Source organism: Rhinoderma darwinii, chromosome 1 (assembly GCF_050947455.1).
Source record: "Rhinoderma darwinii isolate aRhiDar2 chromosome 1, aRhiDar2.hap1, whole genome shotgun sequence".
In the NCBI taxonomy this organism is placed as follows: domain Eukaryota; kingdom Metazoa; phylum Chordata; class Amphibia; order Anura; family Rhinodermatidae; genus Rhinoderma; species Rhinoderma darwinii.
Window position 1 is genome coordinate 111742969 of NC_134687.1, and position 23130 is coordinate 111766098.

The window sequence follows — 23130 nt, forward strand, 5'->3', positions numbered from 1 at the left end:
ATGTCTCTCCATCCCCCCTGTAGATAGTGCCACCCCCTGCATATAGCTAGAGTCACCTCTCCTGTAGATGCACCCCCCATTTAGATAGTGCCACCCCCCTGCATATAGCATTACCCCCTGCATATAGTGTCACCCCTCCTGTAGATAGCACCCCCTGTAGATAGCACCATGCCCCCTGTAGATAGCACCACCTAAGCTCCCTCTAGGAGTGGAATCCCCGGTTAGATCGCTCTGGCCGGGGATTTCACTCCTAGACGGAGACCCTGACGTCACTGTCCATATATATGGTCAGTGACATCAGGGGATCTCTGTAGGAGCGGAATTCCCGGCCAGAACGTCGGCAACACTCTAGCCGGGGATTCCGCACCTAGACGGAGCCCCTGATGTCGAATATATATGGACAGTGACGTAAGGGGATCCCTGTAGTAGCGTAATCCCCAGCCAGAGCGTCCGCAATACTCTAGCCAGAGATTCTGCTCCTAGACGGAGCCCCTGACATCAATGTCCATATATGGACAGAGACGTCATGGACTCCCTTTAGGAGTGGAATCCCTGGCCAGAGCACTATGAACAGGGATTCCACTCCTAGAGGGAGCCTTGGTGGCGCTATCTAACAGGGGGGATGGTGCTAACTACAGGGGGGTGCTATTTGCAGGAGGATGGCGCTCTCAACAGGGGTGGCGCTATCTACAGGGGGATGGTGCTATCTATAAGGGGTGTGGCACTATCTACATGGGCATTGTGGCACTGTGTGGGCACAACCTACAGTGGTGCTACCTACGTGGGCACTGTTTGTGGCACTATCTAGAGTGGGAACTGTGGCAATATGTGGGCACTATCTACAGTGGAAACTGTGGCACTATGTGAGCATTGTCGCACTCTCTACAGTCTGCACTATGTGGGCACTGGCCACTGGCACTATCTACAGCAGGCAATGTGGCACTATCTGCAGGGGTATTGCGGCACTATCTACATGGGCACTGTGGTGTTTTCAGGGGGTTGGGACAGAAAAAAGCCTAAGTGTATGTTCACACGGGCTATTTTCGGATGTTCTTTGAGCCGTAAACGGCCCGGAAAACGGCTGCGAAATCAGAAGCAGAATACCTCCAAACATCTGCCCATTGATTTAAATGAAAAAAACGGCGTTCTGTTCCAACGGGGCATTTTTTACGCTACCGTTTTTCAAAACGGCTGCGTAAAAAAACGCCCTAGTAAAAGAAGTGCATGTCACTTCTTGAGACATTTTTGGAGCCGTTTTTCACAGACTCTATAGAAAAACAGCTTAAAAAACGGCTGTTAAAAACACAGCGAAAAACGAAGCTTTGAATAAAAAACGTCTGAAAATCAGGAGCTGTTTTCCCTTGAAAACAGCTCCGTATTTTCAGACGTTTTTGGTTAAGCGTGTGAACATACCCTAACAAATAAAGTTCATCCATTTTTTAACAGGCAAAAAAGATGGATGGCAAATGGCGGTTAAAAACGGTCAGACGGCTGGCAGATGGATTCATATTTTGAGACACACTGATGCAAAACAGCCATGAAAAACTGACAGTTTTTAACTGCCTTTTTTTTTCACGTCGTGTGAAAATAGCCTTATAACTCTCTTCACTCTCCCCTGACAACGATCCAGGCTGACGGTGAGGGATTTGTCTGCTCATAATAAAAACTAAAAACATGGAATTAATTAAATTAATCTAGAAAATTAAAGCCTCATATGTCTTGTAAAAAAACAAAGTAAAAATAATTATGATATTCTAAGCGGTTGCAAAGATATTATAGCTTAAAGAAGTGCATATCAGAAATGGAAAATTTGACCTGGACACAGGGGCATCAATGACCCATGGTCATGAAAGGGTTAATGTCCATTTTCTCACATTGTTTACACCGGCAGTATAATCTACATTCTCTATGAAGTGTGTCTGGATGATGTACGCAATGTCCTAATGAAAGTGCAGAATATTGACTCATTTCTATCAACAGTGGCTGCCAATAAGACTGTGTCCAAAACTGCTATTCACTCAGTTCCATGCAACTAGGAACTGCAAACTGAAATAGTTTTTTGGATCATGAACCTGATATTGACATATGCACAGACCTTGTATGGCGGCACACAGAGATCTTACAGCTCCATGTTTAAAAAAACCTTTGTGCAGCATGTGTTTACTCTATGAGGCACCATATTCTCCTGTAGAATTAAATGGTCCTAATACAGCATATATATTTTTTTCATGGATAAACTTCTGCTTCTCTTCATATAAAATTGTAGGCACATGGAGGTACAGTATGGACCCATGGCAGGCTATGGGTTCCATATTTGGGATCAGTGTAATATGGCTTTGTGGATCAGACCTTGCAAAGAATGGAGAAAAATTGCAGCGTCCATATGTGCAAAGCTATGGTACATACAAAAAACTCACAGTTGCCTCTCCCTAATTCTGATTTTATAGGATGAAGATTTAAAATTACTTAAATTATTTTGCTATCTTAATAACTCTAATGAATTTGATTAAATTTTAAGATTTTTTTACACATTAAAATTAAGTCTATTTTTTTTATTGGAAAGTTTAAATAAAAGCCTAATTAAATTTAATTCAATGTTATGACACAATAAGGCCTCATGAGCACAGCCGTATTATAAGTATGTATGACCACTTAGTTGTACGAAGCTGTAATATGACACCTGCTATATATAGCACTCAATTTCATACAGTTTTTTTTCCTGTTGGATTATATAAAAATGGTGGCATGCTCCATTACATGTCATAGTGCAGAACAGCAGGGACCCCGTGTGCCTCTGTACAGACTCCGTGCACATGGCTCTGTAATGTGCATGACACCTAATAGAGGAAAAAGTACAAAATTGCAACATTTTTAGTATTTCTTTAATTTGTGATTTTTGTACAGGCATTTTTCCTGCCATTTTTGAAATCCTATAGATAAGCCTATGGAGAAAAAAAAAACACCAGAAAAAATGCTATACCTAGAGTAAGTTGTATTTTGAAAAAGACTTCACTAACCCTAAAAAAAAACCGCTACAAAGGGGGCGTGGCTTGGACATGGCGGAGTGAGGCTGCGTTCGTCTGGAGCTCCGAGACCACCACTGTTATTAAGAGACTTTTACTTACCTGATCCTCGCCGACAGCATGCCAAAGGGGAAGAAAGTGGACCCTAAGCCTCCAGCCACCCCAGGTACCTTGCTGGCGCGTTTCTCCCACCACTTCACAGGAAATTCCCCTTCCTCCTCTCCTCGCCCCAACATGGCTCCCGCACAGACAGCGTGCAGACAGTCTCCCCTACGGGGGCTGCCCAGCCCTGGTGCTTGTGCACTGAGTCAGCCTGTGCCGGCTATGCTTTTATCCCAGACACGCTGCGAGTGGGGAATTGGCAGATGCTCCCATGCTCTCTGAGCTTAGGGACATGTTACAAGCTCTCCCCACACGTGTAGAACTAGAAGCCCAGTTCTCCCGCCTTGAGGAGCGGCATGCCAGCGACATTTCTGCCATTCACAATGACATTCAACAGCTTTCTGCTACAGTGACACAGGTACAACAGCGTTCCATCGACTTGGACGACTCGCTTTCTAACATCACGACTACGTTGCAGTCTCATTCCACTCTGCTGACTGATCTCACCCTGCATATTGATGATTTGGAAAATCGTGGCTGCTGCAATAATATCAAAATACGAGGCTTGCCGGAGACGGTGGGTAATGACGAATTGTGACGCTCCGTCTATTTTGCAAAATGTTGGATTTATCTGATGAGGATGACCTGGAGCTCGACAGAGTCCGTAGGATTTATAGACCTAGGTTGCAAGACCGGAATAGGAGTGGCCCATGTGATGTTCTTTGCCGCATTCACTTTTACCAACAAAAAGAAGCTCTTCTCCGAAAGGCGTTGGACTTGGGTCCTATTACTCATGCAGGAACGACTGTTACCTTGCTCCCAGATGTGTCATGTCGCACTCTTAATATGCGACGCATGGTGAAACCCTTGCTGGATAAGACCCGTGAGGCGGGTGCCTCATATCGCTGGGGCCATCCTTTCCATATCATTCTACGAAAAGCTGGTGCAGAATTTACTGTGAGATCTCCGGAGGACCTGCATGTCTTTTTGGGAGCAGACCCCGTTCCAATCCTGGACTGGACAATCCCTGGTCTATTTCTACCGGCCCCGGCCACAACGTCCGAATGTGGATGGACCACCGAACCTTCCTAGACAAGTGGATATGATTCATCCTGCAGAGAGTGCCTTGGAGGGGGCTTCCCAGGATGGGAACCCGATTACGCCTCCCACGGCCTGAATCTGCCCCCCCCCCCGAGGTTCGAAAGGACTTTGTGAGTACTCTGTGGTCCCTTCCATGGACTGTTTTAGTGTGGGTTTTTTTCTCTCCATTAGCGTTCTTTAAATGGTGGGAAAGGGGGGATTTTGTGCTTAGGATATACCCAGATTTAAACATTTCTACATGCACTGTTTCATTCAATTGGCTTACTATGTGACATATAGGGGTTTGTATGCTCTTATTTTACAGGGTTCCCTCGGTTATCTCTCTCGGCTATTTCGAGCCTCATTGTACTATACGACAGGGCTTGGGATTACATACTAATGTGTTTACATGGGAAAGGGTTTACACTGCACTGTGTCTGCTTCTTTGTCTTCCGGGAGATTTCCTCCTTTCCACCTATTTCTGATATTTCCTTTCCTACTTCCTCCCCTCCTCCTTCCTTTCCTCCCTTCCCACCCCTTCCCTTCCCACTCCCCCCACCCACTCCCTCCCCCCTCCCCTTTTTGTCCGAACTGGTATATGGCCCACTAGATGGATGGTAGTTTCTCTCTCTTTCTCTTCCACTCCCCCCCCCCCCCTTTGGTATGCGCAATGTATATTCCTTTGTTCTTTTTGATGTAATTTTGGTTTATTATGTCTCTTTGGCGCAGTATATTCATTGTTCCGCTGTGACTTGGTCTCTCTCTGGAGCACCTCACTTTGCTTTTTCCTACTACGTTCTCCGCAATTGTGGTCGGACACTGCCCAGCCGCTTGTTCGCTGCTGGACAGTCTCTGTCCTTACGGTTTTTCCGTTAAGTCCTTATAGGATTAGTTTAGGTCTTTTCTTTCTCCCCTCCCCCCTTTTTTTTCTCTTCTTTCCTTCCATTCTCCCCCCCCCCCCTTGTAGGTACATGGATCTACTCAATATAGTTTCTCTGAATGTCCAGGGCCTTAATCTCCCTGAGAAGTGGTCCTCTCTGCTTCATCTTCTATGGAAGAAGCGAGCTTCTGTAGCCTTCTTGCAAGAAACAAATTTTCGAAAAGCCCAGATGCCACAGCTCTCAAACAGGAGGTTCCCAGATGTCTTTCACAGTTGCTCCCCAGACTCTAAAACTAAAGGAGTTTCCATTCTAATTGCACGTTCTGCCCCTTGGACGTATGTGTATTGTCGCTGTGATGAAGCGGGACGATATCTGTTTGTTAAGGGTAAGATGGCAGAATCAACTTTTACGTTTGGTACGGCGTATCTTCCCAACACTGGACAGTCTCGTTTTTTGGATAGCATGCCCAGGGATCTAGAGGATTTTCTGGAGGGGATGGTGGTCCTCTGAGGGGACCTCAACATGGCATTAGACCCTATATTGGATACCTCGAATCGATCCTCTCATCTGCCCTATATCTCCCTTAGAAAAGCAAAAGCTTCCTTGCATCATTTTCAATTAATAGACACGTGGCGCTTGCTCTACCCCTCTGACCAAGATTACTCACATTTTGGCAACTACGAGAACAACTCAAAAGCTTATCCCTTTCTCATGCGAAGGCTTCCCTGGCCAGATGTCGCCTCCATTTCTTTGAGTTTGGAAACAAACCGGGGAAGACTTTGGCGCGGGCTCTGCGCATACAGAGAGCACGCGCGTTTATTCCTCTTATCACGGATGAACGGGGTCACAAACACACCCTCTCCTCACGTATTGCAGAAGCATTCCGGGCCTACTATGCTAAGCTGTATAAGATTACCCAGCCTCTCCAACTACAGGCCCTTGAAGAGCGCCAAATTTCTATAGATAATTATCTGCAGCGCGCCGGCCTTCCCACCCTTCCCCAGGACGCTATTTCGATTTTGGAAGACCCTATCACACTTCCCGAGCTCGAACTCGCCGTTAAAGATTCTCGAACGGGTAGAGCCCCAGGCCCAGATGGCCTCACATTAGCCTACTACAAAACATTCTAGGCAGACCTTCAGAATCATTTTCTTTCTGCCTATAATTCGCTTGCACACATGCTACTCTGCCTCCCGACGTGCTCAGGGCCCACATTTCGGTTATCCCCAAAGAGGGTAAAGATCTTTCTCAGTGTTCGAATTATAGACCTATCTCCCTATTGAACGTAGATCTTAAATTATTTTCAAAAATCATATCAACCCGCCTTACTCCCTTGCTACAGCATATCATCCATCATGACCAGGTTGGATTCATGCCCACCAGAGAAGCTAGAGATAACACCATCAGGACTATTAGTATCCTACATTATCTCTCCTCCTCCTCTATCCCAGCTGTTCTTCTATCCACTGATGCCGAGAAGGCTTTCGACCGAGTGGATTGGGGATTTCTTACCCAGACCTTGAAACATATAGGACTTGGATCTAACATGCTCCGATGGATTGGTAGTCTGTACTCAAGGCCCTCTGCGGCAGTCAATATTAACGGTGTCCTTTCTGACTATTTCCCTATTCTGAATGGTACCCGTCAGGACTGTCCCCTCTCCCCTCTTATTTTCATTCTCACACTGGAACCTCTCCTTCGATGCATTCGTCATAATGTTGATATTACAGGAGTTCAGGTTGGGGACAATACCCATAAAATTGGCGCGTATGTTGATGACCTTTTATTTTTTCTATCTCAACCGTTAATCTCCCTTCCCAATCTTCTCGCCGAACTCTCCTGATATGCGTCCCTATCAAATTACAAAATCAATTTGCAGAAATCGGAAGCCCTCAATATTTCTTTGCCGCAAACAGCTCTTGCTTTCTTTGCAGCTTCCTTCCAGTTCAAGTGGTCCACGTCTACTCTACCATATCTGGGAGTTCACCTTACCACGCGTACATCGGGATTCTATGAGTCCAACTTCCCTCGCCTATTGTCCTCTGTTAAAAAAGATCTAGATAGATGGACCTTTGGTACCTTTACATGGTTTGGTCGCTGCTCGATACTAAAGATGAATGTTCTCCCTAGGATTCTTTACCTACTACAGGCCCTGCCCATTTATATTCCTCGGTCCTTCTTCAATGCTCTTTCCTCCCTCTTCTCCAAATTTATGTGGAATAATAAACCAGCCGGGATCTCAAAGTTGTTGCTCTATAGACCCAAAAGACAGGGGGGAATTGGATTACCTGATATCTACACATACTACAGATCTACTCACCTCACTAAGCTAGTGGACTGGCTTCGTAATGCTGATACCAAACTTTGGATACCATTGGAATCACATTTCTGCTCCTCGCCTTTTCATGTCTTACCCTGGCTTCCCAATTCCTCTTTGCTCTCTCCATCTTACCCTACCATCTCCCCGACCTTGACAATAATCAGAAATTCTAATGGGACCCACCCTCTACCTCAACCGTTACTTCCGATATTGGGCCATCCTTCCTTCACACCGAGCCTGTCTGACCCTGTTTTTCAGAGATGGGCGTCTTCTGGCCGATATCGGGCTAACCATTTTTTGATAGGAGCTTCCTGGTCGTCTCTGGAATCTCTCGCTTCCACTCTTGACCCGTGTCCTTTGGGATTCTGGAGGGCAAATCAACTCTATCATTTCCTTGTCTCCCTTCCACCCCCTGCCTCACTTTCCCGTTCCATCACCCCATTGGAAACTCTTTGCTCGGGAACGGGTGTGGTGCGGCATGTCCTTTCCGCTATCTATGCCATGTTGGGCTCCCCTTCGACGCGGCCTCCTCCTCCTTTTGTGGACAAGTGGGAGCGGGATTTGAATTTATCTCTTTCTGACTCCCAATTGAACAGAATTTATGATTTGACACATGGGTCGTCAATGTACTTGAGTAAGTTGGTGTATAGTTAGAAAAGATTTAGGAAAAAATAATGTTTTTCTCCCGGTCACCTCTCTCAGGGGCAGGGTACAGCTGATTTCTTCTGCAGCCATCCAGCATACAGGGCGCCTATCAGCAGCGATCAGTTGTTTTGATATGGCTGCTCTGCGGCAGTCCCGTCCTCTCAGGGCCCCCTGCTGCTATGGGACCCGCGGCGCCCAGCCCATTACATAAATCAGCTGGGCGGCACGGGCCCCCTCATGCCTGGTGACATCGCTATCGACAGCCACATACAATGATATCTGCATCCTTAGGATGCAGATGCAATTGAATACTTTGGCGGAGCAACTCCCTACTCTGCAATCACTAGGCTACAAGTTACGTTAGGTCTGCAGCCTATAAGACGCTGGGGGGGTCTGTCTGGCACCATCTACAGGGGGGTTGGCACCATCTTCAAGGGGGGCTCTGTGGCACCATCTACAAGGGGGGCTGTGTGGCACATTCTACAGGGGCGGGGCTGTGTGGCATCATATGCAAGTGGGGCTGCGTGGCACCATCTACATGGGGGTGTGTGGTACCATCTACAAGGGGGGCAGTGTGGCTCTTGTTACAAGGGGGCTATGTGGCACCATATGCAAGGGGGGTCTGTGTGGCATCATCTACAAGGGGGGCTGAATGGCACAATCTACAAGGGGGGCTGTGTGGGACCATCTATAAGAGGGGGGGGTTGTGTGCAACATCAACAAGGGGGCTGTGTGCGGCACTATCTACAAGAGGCGGGATGTTTGGCACTATCTACAAGAGGGGGGCTGTGTGGCACTATCTACAAGAGGGGGGCTGTGTGGCACTATCTATAAGAGGGGGGCTGTGTGTGGCATTATCTACAAGGGGGCTGTGTGTGGTACTATCTTAAAGGGGGGCTGTGTGTGGCGCTATCTATGCGTGGCTGTGTGTGTCCTCTATCATTTATTTTCTTTTAATTTATTGTTATAAAACTATATTGCTTGTAAAAGTTACAAATGGATTTATGCTCAAATTACATAAAAAAAATGTGAAAAGAAATTACACCTCATTGTTTGGTAGAGAAAGCAAACATGTCGAGGGGGAAGGAGATGTCGTGGAAGAAGATGGGGGGCACCAATCTGGATCTTGGCCCCGGTTGCAGGAGAACCTAGCTATGCCTCTGACCTCTCCTTTACTTTTCCTTATTTATCCAAGCCTATGCAGGGTTTGTTTAGACCAAGTTTACATTTAGCTTTAACTAATTTTTAATAAAGGAATGTTTTAATTGTCTTTTCCATGCAATTTAACCATAGCTTTTATCCAGATTTATTGTGTTTGACATGAATCTTAAAACCATTCTGTGTTGGCAATGTTGAATAAAAATATAACTTTACTTGGATATAGTTACGTTATTTGATTAGTAGTAATATTCTCAACTTGTTTAGTCTATTTCTGTACTTTTCATTGTCAATAAATTTACAAGCTAATTTATATAGTAGGTATATTGGCAAGGCCTGCCCACTCGGCCGACGCGTGCTGACACTGCTGTCATAGCTCCTCCAGCGATGGAATCCCCGGCTTGAGTGTTGCCAAAGTTCTTGCTGGGGATTCTGCTGCGAGAGGGCGCCCCTGTCTAAGAAGCGGCATAACTACCACTGTAGCAGCTATAACGGCTGCTACAGGGCCCGCAGCATGAGGGGGCTTGTGCCGCCCGCCGTCACGGGCCCCCCATGTCCTGTGGCACCGCTAGCAGCCACTATGGCTGCTACAGCGGTAGTGACGCCACATTCAATGGTATCTACATCCTTAGGACACAGATACTATTGAACGCTATGGCAAAGTAGGGAGGTATCTCCTTACAGACTTCCATGTAGAGTGCTAGTAGCGCTCTGCCTGGGACTTCAGCTCTGCTCTGGACATCACTAGCAATATATATGGACAGTGACTTCAGGGGCTCCTCCTGAAGCGGAATCCCCGGCCAGTGCGTCGGTAATTCTCCGGCTGGGGATTCCACTCCTAGCGGGAGCCCCAAAGGCGCTACCTACAGGGAGGGGGGCTGTGTGGCACTACAAGGGTGGAAGGCTGTGTGGCACTACCAGGGAGGGGGGCTGTGTGACACTATCAGGGAGGGGGGGCTGTGTGGCACTACCAGGGAGAGGGGCTGTGTGGCACTACCAGGTAGGGGGGCTGTGCGGCACTACCTGGGATGGGACTGTGTGGCACTACCTGGGAGTGGGGCTGTGTGGCACTTCCTGGGAGGAGAGCTGTGTGGCACTATCTGCAGAGGGCACTAAATTTATGAGGGTACAAACTGGGCGCCTAACTTCTATATGGGGGCATAAACAGGGCCTAACTTCTATATGGGGGCACAAAGTGACATTTCCTGCCATTTTACTGCCACAGTGAGTTCCCTCGCAAAGGGGCCACTAAGCCTGTGTCACCCAAGGGCCCACATAAACCTGGAGCCGGCCCTGTATATGGGAATACAGGAAACATGTTAGTGCAGGTGGAGCAGCTTTGGGGAATTCGATTTTGCCACTGTTGTCCAATATTACTTAAATAGCTTCCAACTAAAAAGGAGAATTAAATGAGAGAATAACTAACATTGCAATTCCCTAAAGAACAAGTATATGTTCACCTTCACAATAAAGCTGTTGTCACAGATTGTTAATGTTTTTATCTTAGCTAAATGGCTACTTCCATAACTCAAATACCATATGCCAATCATTTGCTATTTATAATTTATAGCCCTTTGCAGTCGATAATTTAATATCACATCCTTATTTGTTGAAAGATTAGGCCTGACACCTGAACAGCTAAAAGGAACACAAAGCAACAGACTAACATATGCTGCAAATATTTAGATTCACATATTTTTCACACCGTAGTGATGTGACTAATTTGTACAGATTGTATAACTAAAATGCTTGTAGAATATAATTAAAGTAAAACAAAAAGGCAGCATTTATTAAATAGATATAAAAAAAAGCTTTTATCAACTACATTTAGACTAGGGCTACTGCAACTGGCGCAAATCACTGACCGTGTCTAGACTTAATATTCAATGTATTAGTTTTAATGGACATCTGCAATTAGAAAATGAAATATATAAAATTCTAAGCTGAATTATATGATTGATGCACAATAATGTGATCAGAAGAATATAGTTTACAATTCATATTTGCATATGAGTGCAGATATGACTTAAGCATAAGATGAGAAGAAATAGCCTGCTTATTTTCCTGAAACAGCACCAAAGATCAAAATGATATTCGCTAATGATAAAAAAAAAGGCTTCAAATATAATAAATTTAAAAAAGGAACTCAAGAAGTAGCCCAAGACAACAACATCTAAAGGCTCCACTTGTTTTTTTGAGGTATAATGTGTGTTGGCTCATTTCTCCCTTTATTTTGTATCATACAATATAGTCAGTAAACTGTACAGATGCATTAACTATTTGGTAAGATGCAATGATTTGATTTTTATTGCTCGCATATATGTCTAGTGGGTGTCTGCTTTAGATAAGTGCTATTTCTATTGCTATATTTAGTATGAAATATTTAGTAACATTGATTATGCTCAATTGTTATGTAACTGTTTATGAAGAAAAATAAATAAAACTGATACCTAAAACATTTGGTCATCCTTACCAACATCACCGTGCATCCCTTTTAAAAATGGTTCCTGGTGCTGACTTTTAATATATAATTTCTTATTAGGAGATACTAGCTATATACTAACTGTAATCGTCCTTGATTTTGTTCTGTCCCACATCTTAAGGAAAACGGGAAAAAGGGAAAAATGTCTATAAATGTACAAGTAGCCATCGATTTTGTCTTATGCTCATTTCTTCCCTCCAATGCTAATGCATGTAAAACAGCATGTTTGGAAATAGGATTAGGCATCTTTGTATACAGCTTAGAACCTCCATTTCTTTGTCAGCAGCATTAATTGACATGCTGCGGATTGAAAAACCACACCACAGGTCAATTTAGGATTGTTTTTTCTGCGGATTTTGTACGCAGCGTATCAATGTGATTTTTTAAAATCTCATCCACTCTGCTGCTACTGTATTATGCTGCAGATTTTTTTAAATTAAATACGTTGCGGAAAATCTTCAGTATTTACGCTATGTGTGGCTTACTTTTTTGTACTAATCGAAGAAGGCGCAGACATCATAAGGACAGGTATATGGAGGTAACATGAGAAGTAAATCACTTGCTGAACATGAGACTCAACTCTATAACTTAAAGAGAACAACAGGTCTGGAACTCCATGAACTTATGTAAAGTTCAATTATTTGAGGTAATTTTTCCTTTTGTTTTTCTAATTATTTCAATATTTTTTTTATAATATAATTTTTTATTGTTGCTGATTTAAATAACAAAATATTCCATACGTCATAACAAAAAAATAAATAAGAAAATGTTCCGAGTCAACATTATATTAAAAAAATATTATGTAGTACAGACACTATCCCAAAAGTCAATGCTGGAAAATGAACAGTCACCCCCCAAAACACTGGAAACTATCGCGTGGGGAGGGGAAAGAGAGAGAGAAAATAAAAAAATAAAAAATAAAAATGTAATTGTAATTATAATTTTTTTTTTATAATTACTCCTCAAACAACTACTAACACATTTTAAACCAGCCCTAAGGAGGACTTTTTCTGTTCGGGGGATAGTTCCATTATACATCTGTTCCAGTTTTTATAAAAAAATATTTCCCTTTCCTATTTACTTCCTCATAAGTAATATGATCTTTCTAAAAGCATCACTCTATTCACCTTATGGGGCCATTCTATTTCCCATGGGAAATCTTTTTAGATCCATTTATAAATGATAACCAATCTTGCCAGAAACAAAATATTTCTAATTAGTTTTCTACAACCACAGTCTTTCAAAGGACCGGAGATGCCAAAAATAAATAGCATCAGTTCGATTGGAACCTCTTTCCAAATTAATTTAGAAATAGATGCTGCAACTCCACTCCAGTATCTCATTATTTCAATAGTTTGATAATCTGGTAAATGAGTTTTAGTGCATTATTATCATTGATATTATTTTCTTTTTTTAATTAATAAATATGTTCTGTAGAGTAGCAATAGTTTTTAATATGTCTTATCCATAGAGACAACTGGCAACAACCCTGACTTAAGTTTGGTCTAATGTTCTAGATACTATTGAAACATAATAATGAACATTTTCTTTTCATGCTCTTTATGGAGAAATAGTACTTTTCCTTCTATTGATTCTACTAGAAGAGCAATGGTGTACTGTAGAGTGCAGAAGTGGGGGAGGCAGAAGAAGAGGTTTTCTATTAATATACAAAACAGCTAATTATTCAGTGTAACAAGTGATTTTTATCTACAAACTGTTACTTTGATATCTCATCAGTCTACTTCATTAACCCACATAAATGTGATTAGTCTTTTACTCCCAATTTGCAAAAAATGTTAACAAAATATTGATTAAAGTGTAGCTAAACGTTTGACAAACTTCTGATATGTCATAGTGACATGTCAGAAGTTTGGATTGTCGGGGTTCCGACCACTGAGACCCCCACCAATCGCTAGAACGAAGCAGCTGAAGCGCTCGTGTGAGCGCTTAGCCGCTTTGTGTCTGTTCCGCTTTTTCTGGAAATAAATGTATCAGTGTACGGACTCAATAGAAAGTCTATGAGCTTGTACTCCGATACATCGGCTTTCCGGAAAAAGTCGAAGGGACACGAAGCGGCTGAGCGCTCACAGGAGCACTTCAGCAGCTTCGTTCTAGTGATTGGTGGGGTCTCAGTGCTCAGACCCTCACTAATCAACACTTCTGACATGTCACTATGACATGTCAGAAGTTTGTCGAACGTTTAGCTACACTTTAAGTACAGTAATCTTATCTATTATTGATATACAAATGGGTAAGCCACAGAAAATATTTTGCTCTGAGGTGTGTAGAGTAGCAACGAATGTATAGGTCAGTCAACCATGAAGTGCACTAACAATGTTAAAGAGGTATTCCCAGAATAGACATTTATCATCTATCCACAGAATAGGTGATAAGTGTCTGATCACTGGGGTCCCCACCGATCACTAGAACAGGGGTCTCGATCTGCCTGTCCCTCCCCACTGCAAGACCGCAGTCAGGAGAACTTGGAATAGAAGATGAGCATGCGACTATGGGACTGATGGAGACAGCAGAGTACAGCACTCAGCAGTTTCTGTCCGTCTCATAGACATTAAATGGAGCTGCACTGCTCATGCTCATTCTCCGCTCCATTCAAGCTCCTCCTTACTGCGGTCTTACTGGTCAGTGGGGGTCCCAACAGTCAGACAGTTACAGGGTAGGTGATATATTCCGGGAATACTCCTTTAACCCCTACCCGCACCAGGACGTAACTGTCCGTCGTTGCGGGAGGTTACTTCCCGCACGAGGACGTATAGTTACTGAGTTTTTCCCGGTGCACACTGTCGGCGAGAGTGTGCACCTTGAACCGGGAGGTCAGCTGTCGCCGACAGCTAACACTCCACTCTTGCCGACCAGCGGTCCTTTGCCGCTGATTTTGGCGAATTAACCCCTTAAATTCGGCGATCGGTTGCAATCGCCGAATTTTGGGGGTTTCTAACATATCGGCAGACCCCGGTCCGAAATCGCGGGGTTTGCCGATAGTTACTATGGCAAACGGAAGCCAAACAATGGCTTCCGGGTCTGCCATGGACGGTAGCCCATCAGGACCAACCTTCGGCTGGTCCTGATAGGCTTCCTGTCAGAGTGACTTCTTCTGCCATGATTAAGAACGCAGTGTGCGTTCGAAACGCGTAGGCTTTGGTACACTACCTGCTTACTCTTGCTCCGAGACCGCGTCTTGCATTCAAGATTTTACTATTTTTCCACAATAAACATGGGAATTGCCTTTCCCTTTTAATACCATCACTGGCGCTGGATCATTCTTCTCTTCTTTTCGTGACAGGAAGTCACTGTGTCGTTCCCGATGGCATACTGTCGGCGACAGTGTGCATCGGGAACTTGGAGATCAGCTGTCCTCGCCAGCTGACACTCCAGTGTTGTCGATCAGCGGCTCATCGCCGCTGATTTCGGCAATTAACCCGTTACATGCGGGGCTCGATTGCGATCTCCGCATGTAGCGGGTTTGTAACGCATCAGCAGCCCCCATGCTTTCATTATAGGGAAAAAATGAAAACGTTAAAAATAAGTACACATATTTGGTATCACCGTGTTCGTAATGACCCAAACTATGAAACTATAATGTTAATTTTTCCGCACGGTGAACGCCGCAAGCAAAATAAATGGAAAACTGTCAGCATCGCTATTTTTTGGTCACCACCCCTCCCAAGATATAGAATAAAAAGTGATCAAAAAGTCGCATTTACCCCAAAATGGTACCAATAAAAACTACAACCCGTCCCGCAAAAAACAAGACCTCCCACAGCTTTTTAGACGAAAAAATAAAAAAGTTACGGCTCAGAATAGCGTGTCTCAGAAAATAAATTATTTTATAGAAACGTAATTTTATTGTGCAAACGCTGCAAAACTTAAAAAAAACTATACACATATGGTATTGGCGTAATCGTGCCGACTGGCAGAATAAATTAAAACGTAATTTATTGCGCACGGTGAACGCTGTAATAAATAAAGAATTTAAAGCGCCAAAATCGCTGTTTTTTGGTCACCTTAGCTCTAAAAAAGATCCTGAGGGGCCAAAATGCTCACTATACCCCTAGAAAAATTCCTTGAGGGGTGTAGATTCCAAAATAGGGTCACTTTTGGGGGGTTTCCACTGTTTTGGTCCCTCCGGGACGTTGCAAACCCGACATGGCACTGAAAACCAATCCAGCAAAATCTGCGCTCCAAAATCCAAAAGGCCCTCGTTCCCTCCTGAGCCCTGCTGTGAGTCCAAACATCAGTTTACGACCACATATGGGGTATTGCCGTAATCGGGAGAAATTGCTTTACAAATGTTGGGCGGCTTTTTCTCCTTTATTCCTTGTAAAAATGAAAAAATTCTATGTTTCCACAGAAAAATAGGTGATTTTCATCTTCACAGACTAATTCCACTAAATTCTGCAAAAAAACTGTGGGGTCAAAATGCTAAGTATACACCTAGAAAAATGCCTTGAGGGGTGTAGTTTTCAAAATGGGGTCACTTTTTGGGGGGTTTCGACTGTTTAGGTACCACAAGACCTCCTCAAACTTGACATGCCAAAAATATATTCCTAAAAAAAAGGAGGCCCCAAAACACACTAGGTGCTCCTTTGCTTCTGCGGCCTGTGTTTCAGTCCATTAGGACACTAGGGCCACATGTTGGATATTTCTAAAATCTGCAGAATCTGGGCAATAAATATTGAGTTGCGTTTCTCTGGTAAAACCTTCTGTGTTACAGTTTTTTTTATATTACAAATGAATTTAGACAAAAAAAATTAAATTTGTAAATTTCACCTCTACTTTGCCTTAATTCCTGTGAAACGCCTAAAGGGTTAAAATACTTTCTGAATGTGGTTTTGAATACCTTGAGGGGTGCAGTTTTCAAAATGGGTTGATTTATGGGGACTTTCTAATATATAAGGCCCTCAAAGCCACTTCAGAACTGAACTGGTCCGTGAAAAAATGGCCTATTGAAATTTTATTGAAAATATGAGAAATTGATGCTAAAGTTCTAAGCCTCGTCACGTCCTCGAAAAATAAAAGTACGTGAAAAAAAATGAATGCAAACATAAAGTAGACATATGGGGGATGTTAACTAGTAACTATTTTGTGTGGTATTACTATCTGTTTTACAAGCAAATACATTTAAATTTAGAAAAAAGCTAATTTTTGCAAATTTTTGCTAAAATTTGAAGTTTTTCACAAATAAATATTGAATTTATAGACCACATTTTTTCACTTACCTAAAGTACAATATGTCACGAGAAAACAATCTCAGAATCGCTTGGATAGGTAAAAGCGTTCTGGAGTTATTACCACATAAAGTGACACATGTCAGATTTGAAAAAATCATCTGTGTCCACAGGGCCAAAACAGGCTGTGTCCTAAAGGGGTTAATAAATGGCTGCGCTCCCATCCTCTGTTTATTGTTATATGCCGGAAGTAACTACAAAATGTATGGGGGAGCAGGGAGCTGTAGTTTTGTCCTTGTGAGCTGCTGCTTGGACGTCTGCTTCATTGACTTCTATTGAATTCAGCTTGTACGTGCAGCTCACACATTTACATTAATCTGATTATCTTATATTCAGCTTTATGTTTCATAGTCGTCACCATTACTTACAAGGGTTTTCTGACTGCAGTGTTTAAATGGGTCATCATATGAAGAATTCTTTTTTTAATAAAAGCTTCAGCTAGTTGCCATGTGTTCAGCTTCTTTGTTAATGTATGGATAGATGTGGCATCCCACCCGAATAACAGGGAAATGCTGCGTTTATCCATACATGTCCCCTGCATGAAACATTACCTAGGTAAACAAGTAATACAGTCAACACAATACAGTCGAAACATTTAAAAATTTTGAGCACATTTGAAAAGTGAATTTATTTTTTGCCCAAAACGGCAGAGGCAACACTACAATTAACTTGAATAAACTGTATTATATTATAGCAGTCAGTTCATCAGTTTAATAATGTACCAAGCTCATTATAGACATATAATACAGATAAAATTACCTCCCTTCTGATTTCTAGTATTATTTGGACTTTATTATTGTAACCATGTCTGGATACGGACATTTTCCTTGGAAAGCATAAAACTGTCACTACTTCAAATCAGTTTGTAGCCATTTGGCTTTCTGTCTGACATACTTTGGCTTTCTGTCTGAATTACTAACATAATTTACACTGACTTTTTTGTGTTCTCATATCTGGCAGGAAGGTTCACAGCTGGAGAAAGCGACTAGCATAGTGCCCAGGAAAAGAACTTTTGATATCTGAATTTCAATGGCACAACAGGTTCTTTTTACAGTAGATATAAAAAGTGATTACACAAAATGGAAACTTAGAGGAAAATTGTATATCCAATTGTAATGGTGTCATACACTAAGATTGGGAATTATAGTTGCCTAGAGAGACTAAATAAAAAAATAAAAAAAAATCATTTTTGTAATATTCAAATAATTGACCATTTATGAGCTTTAAGAAGTTCAGTATAATGGGACACAGGCTGCTGCCATACTTGTGCGGCCAACGTCCTTATCCTTGTCTCATTGCTGCCAACATCTCCATAATAGCATGAGCATAAGCATTGTTACATAATAAAGGCCTATATCAGCTGGTTAGTTCAGTATCTGGCTGATCACCTATGATAATATAAAACTGTTCACAGGGCTGGCCTTAGGTTGGATGGCGCCCTGTGCGGGGCTCTCTATTGCTGCCCTCCAACAAATCAAAAATTAATCACATATATAGAGACGCACATACTGGTAAATATATACTGTACATACATAAAGGCAGATATTTACACAAACAGTCAAATATATATACACACATTCTGGAATTTATCCATACATAAAGGTAACTATATAGACATACATTCACACACACACACACACACACACACGCACGCACGCACGCACACACATATATATATATACATATATATATATATACAGACACACACACGCACATAAATACACAGACAGGAACATTTACAAGTACATAAAAGGCACATACAGTATATACTAGTACAAAGACACATTCACATACAGACACATACCGTATTTTTCGGACAATAGGACGCAGTTTTTAGCAAGAATAAATCTTGCTAAAAAGTCCCTGCATCTTATAGTCCGCAGTCAAGGGATCCGGCATCGCCGGGCCCCATGACCGCGTCATTACTTAACCCCTTCCCGACCCATGACGTGCCGGCACATCATGGAGCTGGAGGGGGGTGATGTATGGAGCATGCTCACGCACTGAGCCCGCTCCAAACACTGCACGTGTCAGCTTCTGACATGCTGCTATAATGGCCAGGAACAGCAATTTCACTGTTCCTGTCAGTTTAAAGGGCTTGTACCATAACACACATGTATCTCCTATCCACATGATGAGGGATACATGTGATCGATAAGAAGAATGGGGACCGAAAGTTACCAAGAGCGCTGCATGAGAAGCTGTAACTTCCGAGTTCTGTGTCCGGCAGCTTCATAGAGATGAATGGGATTCTTCTGCACATGCGCGAGCGGCTCTCCATTGATCTCTATGGAGCTGCGGAACAGATAAACCGGACACAGAACCCGGAAGTTCAGGCTTATCACGTAGCGCGTTCTCCTTATCGCTGGGGGTCCCAGCGGTCAGACCCCCTGCGATCTCACATTTAGCCCCTATCCTGTGAATAGGGGATAAATGTGTTTTATGGCAAACCCCTTTAGCTAGTTAAATGTCGTGGTCAATAGCGACCGCGGCATTTATAGGGGTTTTTCTATGAAGGACTTTTATGACATATCTCTAGAACTGGGCCCCCTAAACCCTGTTCTAGCTTTCTGTGCTCTCCCGGCCACTTGGTTACATGTGTAGTTACTGAAACAGCGTAACTCACGGAACTACTCTGTTTCCGTAACTCCCATATAACTGAACAGTAGTTACGGAAACAGCGCAGCTCGCATACTACACTGCTTCCGTAACTGCCATTCACTACTATGGGAGTTAGGGAAACAGCATAGTTACGCTGTTTCAGTAACTCCACATGTAACCAAGTGGCCACTGGTACAAGTCCCCAAGGGGAACTAATAAAATGTGTAAAAAAAAATATAAAAATGTTAGATACATTTTGAGGAGTGTAAAAAAATAATAATATTAAAAGTTAAAAAAAAAAAACTTTTGACATTTTTCCCCAAGCACAATGTAAAAAAATAAAATTATTTGGTATCGCTCTGTCCGTAAAAGTCTGATCTATTACAATATACCATTATTTAATTTGCATGGTGAGTTTAAAAATTTTAAATATCAAAATAGTTTTTTGGTCACCTTAGTGCTTAAAATATTAAATAAAAAAAAAGTGATCAAAAAAATCGTATGTACCAAAAAATGGTGGCAATAAAACTACAGCTCATCCCGCAAAAAATAAGCCGTCACACCACTCGATCGATGAAAAAAAAATAACAAAAATTTGGCTCTCAAATAATTTTTTTCCTATAATCTGTTGTCTAAAACCTGGGTGGGTCTTATGGTCAGGTGCGTCTTATGGTCTGAAAAATACGGTATATACCCAAACAGGCACACATACACACGGTACAGATAGTAGTAGATTTCACACGCACAGATATGTAACACCACAGATAACACAGTGATAACTCTGAGTACAGATAAAGTAGATGTTACCTGCAGTCCTATGTAACACCACAGATAACACATAGCAAACCAAGTAATACCCCAAAATATACTAGTGGTCCTAGTGACTAGATAACAAGCCCAGAAAAAGAAACAGGTCACGACCAAATAATTGAAAAGATATATATAAACAGTCTTTATTAAAGTTACTTTAGACACAGAGACAACATACAAACAATAAATATATTAAAATACCAGAAACCCTCAAACAGGGATGGAATCAGAACAAAAAGCAGAGCGACCCCCAGATAGTAAAATATGGTCACAATCAACTCCCAAGTGTAGCTAAAGTGCATATATATAAGCTATTTAAGCAAGTGCTAGGCATAATACATTTGCACAGATGGACACGTATGCATAGTGTGAATAGTCAACAATCTAGAATGCAGTCCTAAGTACACATAGCACACTGAGCAATGTACCTACACCTACATGATATAAGGTGAATGGGAGATCCGGACCAGGAAGGGGGACCTCTGCTTGACCCAACGCGCGTTTCGCTCGTGCTTCGTCAGGGGTTGATGTCCAAATGCCCCAGATTGCCTTAAATACCCCTACCTCACTAGCGATTGCCAGCTGTTCCCTATCGGGTGGTTAGGTGTTTGGCGGCAGCCACAAATGGCAACCGCCGATACATCCAACCTACCCACGATGGCGTCCCATCGTGTAATCCAATGATCGAGATAACCTCCTCCCCTGTCTGCCTCCAGTGGTGTAGCCATGCCAAGCGGGCGGGGAGACAAGAACAACCCGCCCGCTCGACGCGGCACCACCAGTGAGGGCAGAGAGACAGGGAGCTGCAGAAAAAAACTTAACAAAGAAATTGAAATAAAAAAAAACAAAAAAATTGGCCAGAAATAAACAATTAAGACCCCAAAATAAATAATTAAAAATATCCGTGCAAACCAGTTAAAGCAGCAGCGGGACCAAGCGTCCCGTTGCTAAGTAACAGTACAGCATACGAACAGCACTTGCTGTCCTGTATGCTGGAGAGCACAACACAGTACTGCAAGCCGAGATCGCTGTCCAACGTGCTGAACCGCTCAGCACAGCCGTCAAATACAAATATAGCACTAGTCAGATCTGTCACTGTCCAAGGTGCTGAAGCTGGGTAGCAGTTCACATATGCCGCTCCAGACCTGCAACACAGTGCCGAAATTGCTGTGAGCAATAGCATGAGAAGAAGATGGTTAAAGTAACCAAAAAAATATAATAAGAGAACGATGCCGAAAAAAGTGTGAAGTAAAAGAAAACAGAAGAAGTGGAGAGAAAACCGGCGGCAAGAAAAGAGTGAGATGTTCAGTGACAAAGTGTGAAAGTAGGATGATAATAATAAAAGAAAAAGAGAAAAGAAGGAAGGGAAAAATCATCTTTTGTTCAGGATACTAACGATATCCTACGAAAAATAGAGGGGATACATCTCCAAGGAGACATGTACTTAGATACATGTGATGTAGAATCTTTGTACACCTCAATCCGACATGAAGATGGTCTGAATGCAACAAAGTTCTTTCTTGCAATGGGAAATCTGGATAGGAGTCATCAAGACTTTTTATTGAGGGCTCTCCAGTTTGTCCTGACCCATAATTTTTTCATTTTCAAAGAGTCCTTCTACCTACAGCTCCAGGGAACGGCTATGGGGGCAGCTTGTGCACCTTCGTATGCCAATCTTTTCCTGGGGCTGTGGGAGAGGGACATCTTTTTGTCTAACCCTGTCCCGTTGATTCATAGAGTACACCTTTGGGCTAGATATATTGACAACGTTGTGTTTATCTGGCAAGGAACATCAGCTGAACTCAAAACGTTTATCAATTACTTAAATTGTAACAATATCAATATCAAACTCACATACCAGTTTAGCAAAACTACAGTTGAGTTTCTTGATATCCAGATTAGAGTAGATGATCAGGGACTGATACATACGGATCTGTATAGAAAGAAGACTGCTGTTAATTCGATTTTACATGCATCCTCGGCCCATCCTAAACATCTTATTAGAAACATCCCTGTTGGTCAATATTTACGAGCAAGACGCTTGTGCTCAGACCAACACACCTTTGAAAGGCAAGCCCAAGATCTCAAAAAGCGTTTCAAAGAAAGGGGATACAGTAATCGATCTATTCAGCGAGCCTATGATAGGGCAAAAAGGAGTCAAAGAACGATGCTGTTACAGGGCTCGAGCCGTCAAGATGCCACCGAAAACAAGGTTCGCCTGATCAGACCAGACAATTACGCAGAAGGGTACGGGAACACGTATTGAGCATCCAAGCAGCTATGGGAATTGATGATGTATCACAACTTAATACGATTACTCGCCATTTCAGGTTATTTCATAACTGTGATTCATCACACGTGAAAGTGAGAGCTATTGATCGGGTACTTATCGGTCCTAGAGGAGGAAATTGGAAGAAGGTTTTGGGACAGAAAGAAACCACTTGGATTATGAGGTTGGGATCCCTATACCCATATGGGCTTAATGAGTACAATAGTTTTGACCATTTCTGTGAAATCGTTATAGCTAAATTTAGGGTATTTTCCTGGTTGGATTATTGCCACTCTCTTATTGGTGTCCGCCAATATGTTATTCCGTACTTTTTAACTTGTCATTATTTGTTTTTATTCTTTTAATTTTATATAGATTTATGTATTTTTTATTTACCATTCCCCCTATGCCTCCTCTTCCTCTCTAGATATATATTGGTATTGACTTTTATGCTCAACGCCAACTAGTATCCCAGTTTTTTTATGTCGGATGAGATATATAGATATATATTTT

The 23130-nt window shown here is 42.6% G+C and overlaps 1 protein-coding gene across 4 annotated transcripts in view; it reads right to left on the reverse strand.

The window, feature by feature from the left end:
• The window catches only part of NPY5R (neuropeptide Y receptor Y5), a 96546-nt gene that overhangs the window by 31265 nt on the left and 42151 nt on the right, over positions 1-23130 (reverse strand). Inside the window, exon 2 of one of the 4 annotated variants that reach the window (XM_075849666.1) lies at positions 22207-22281. The exons of the other annotated variants lie outside the window; for them this stretch is intronic. Coding sequence (XP_075705781.1) covers positions 22207-22275 — 69 coding nt within the window. The 5' untranslated portion in view covers positions 22276-22281. The remainder of the gene's footprint in view (positions 1-22206; positions 22282-23130) is intronic. 4 annotated transcript variants of the gene reach the window in all.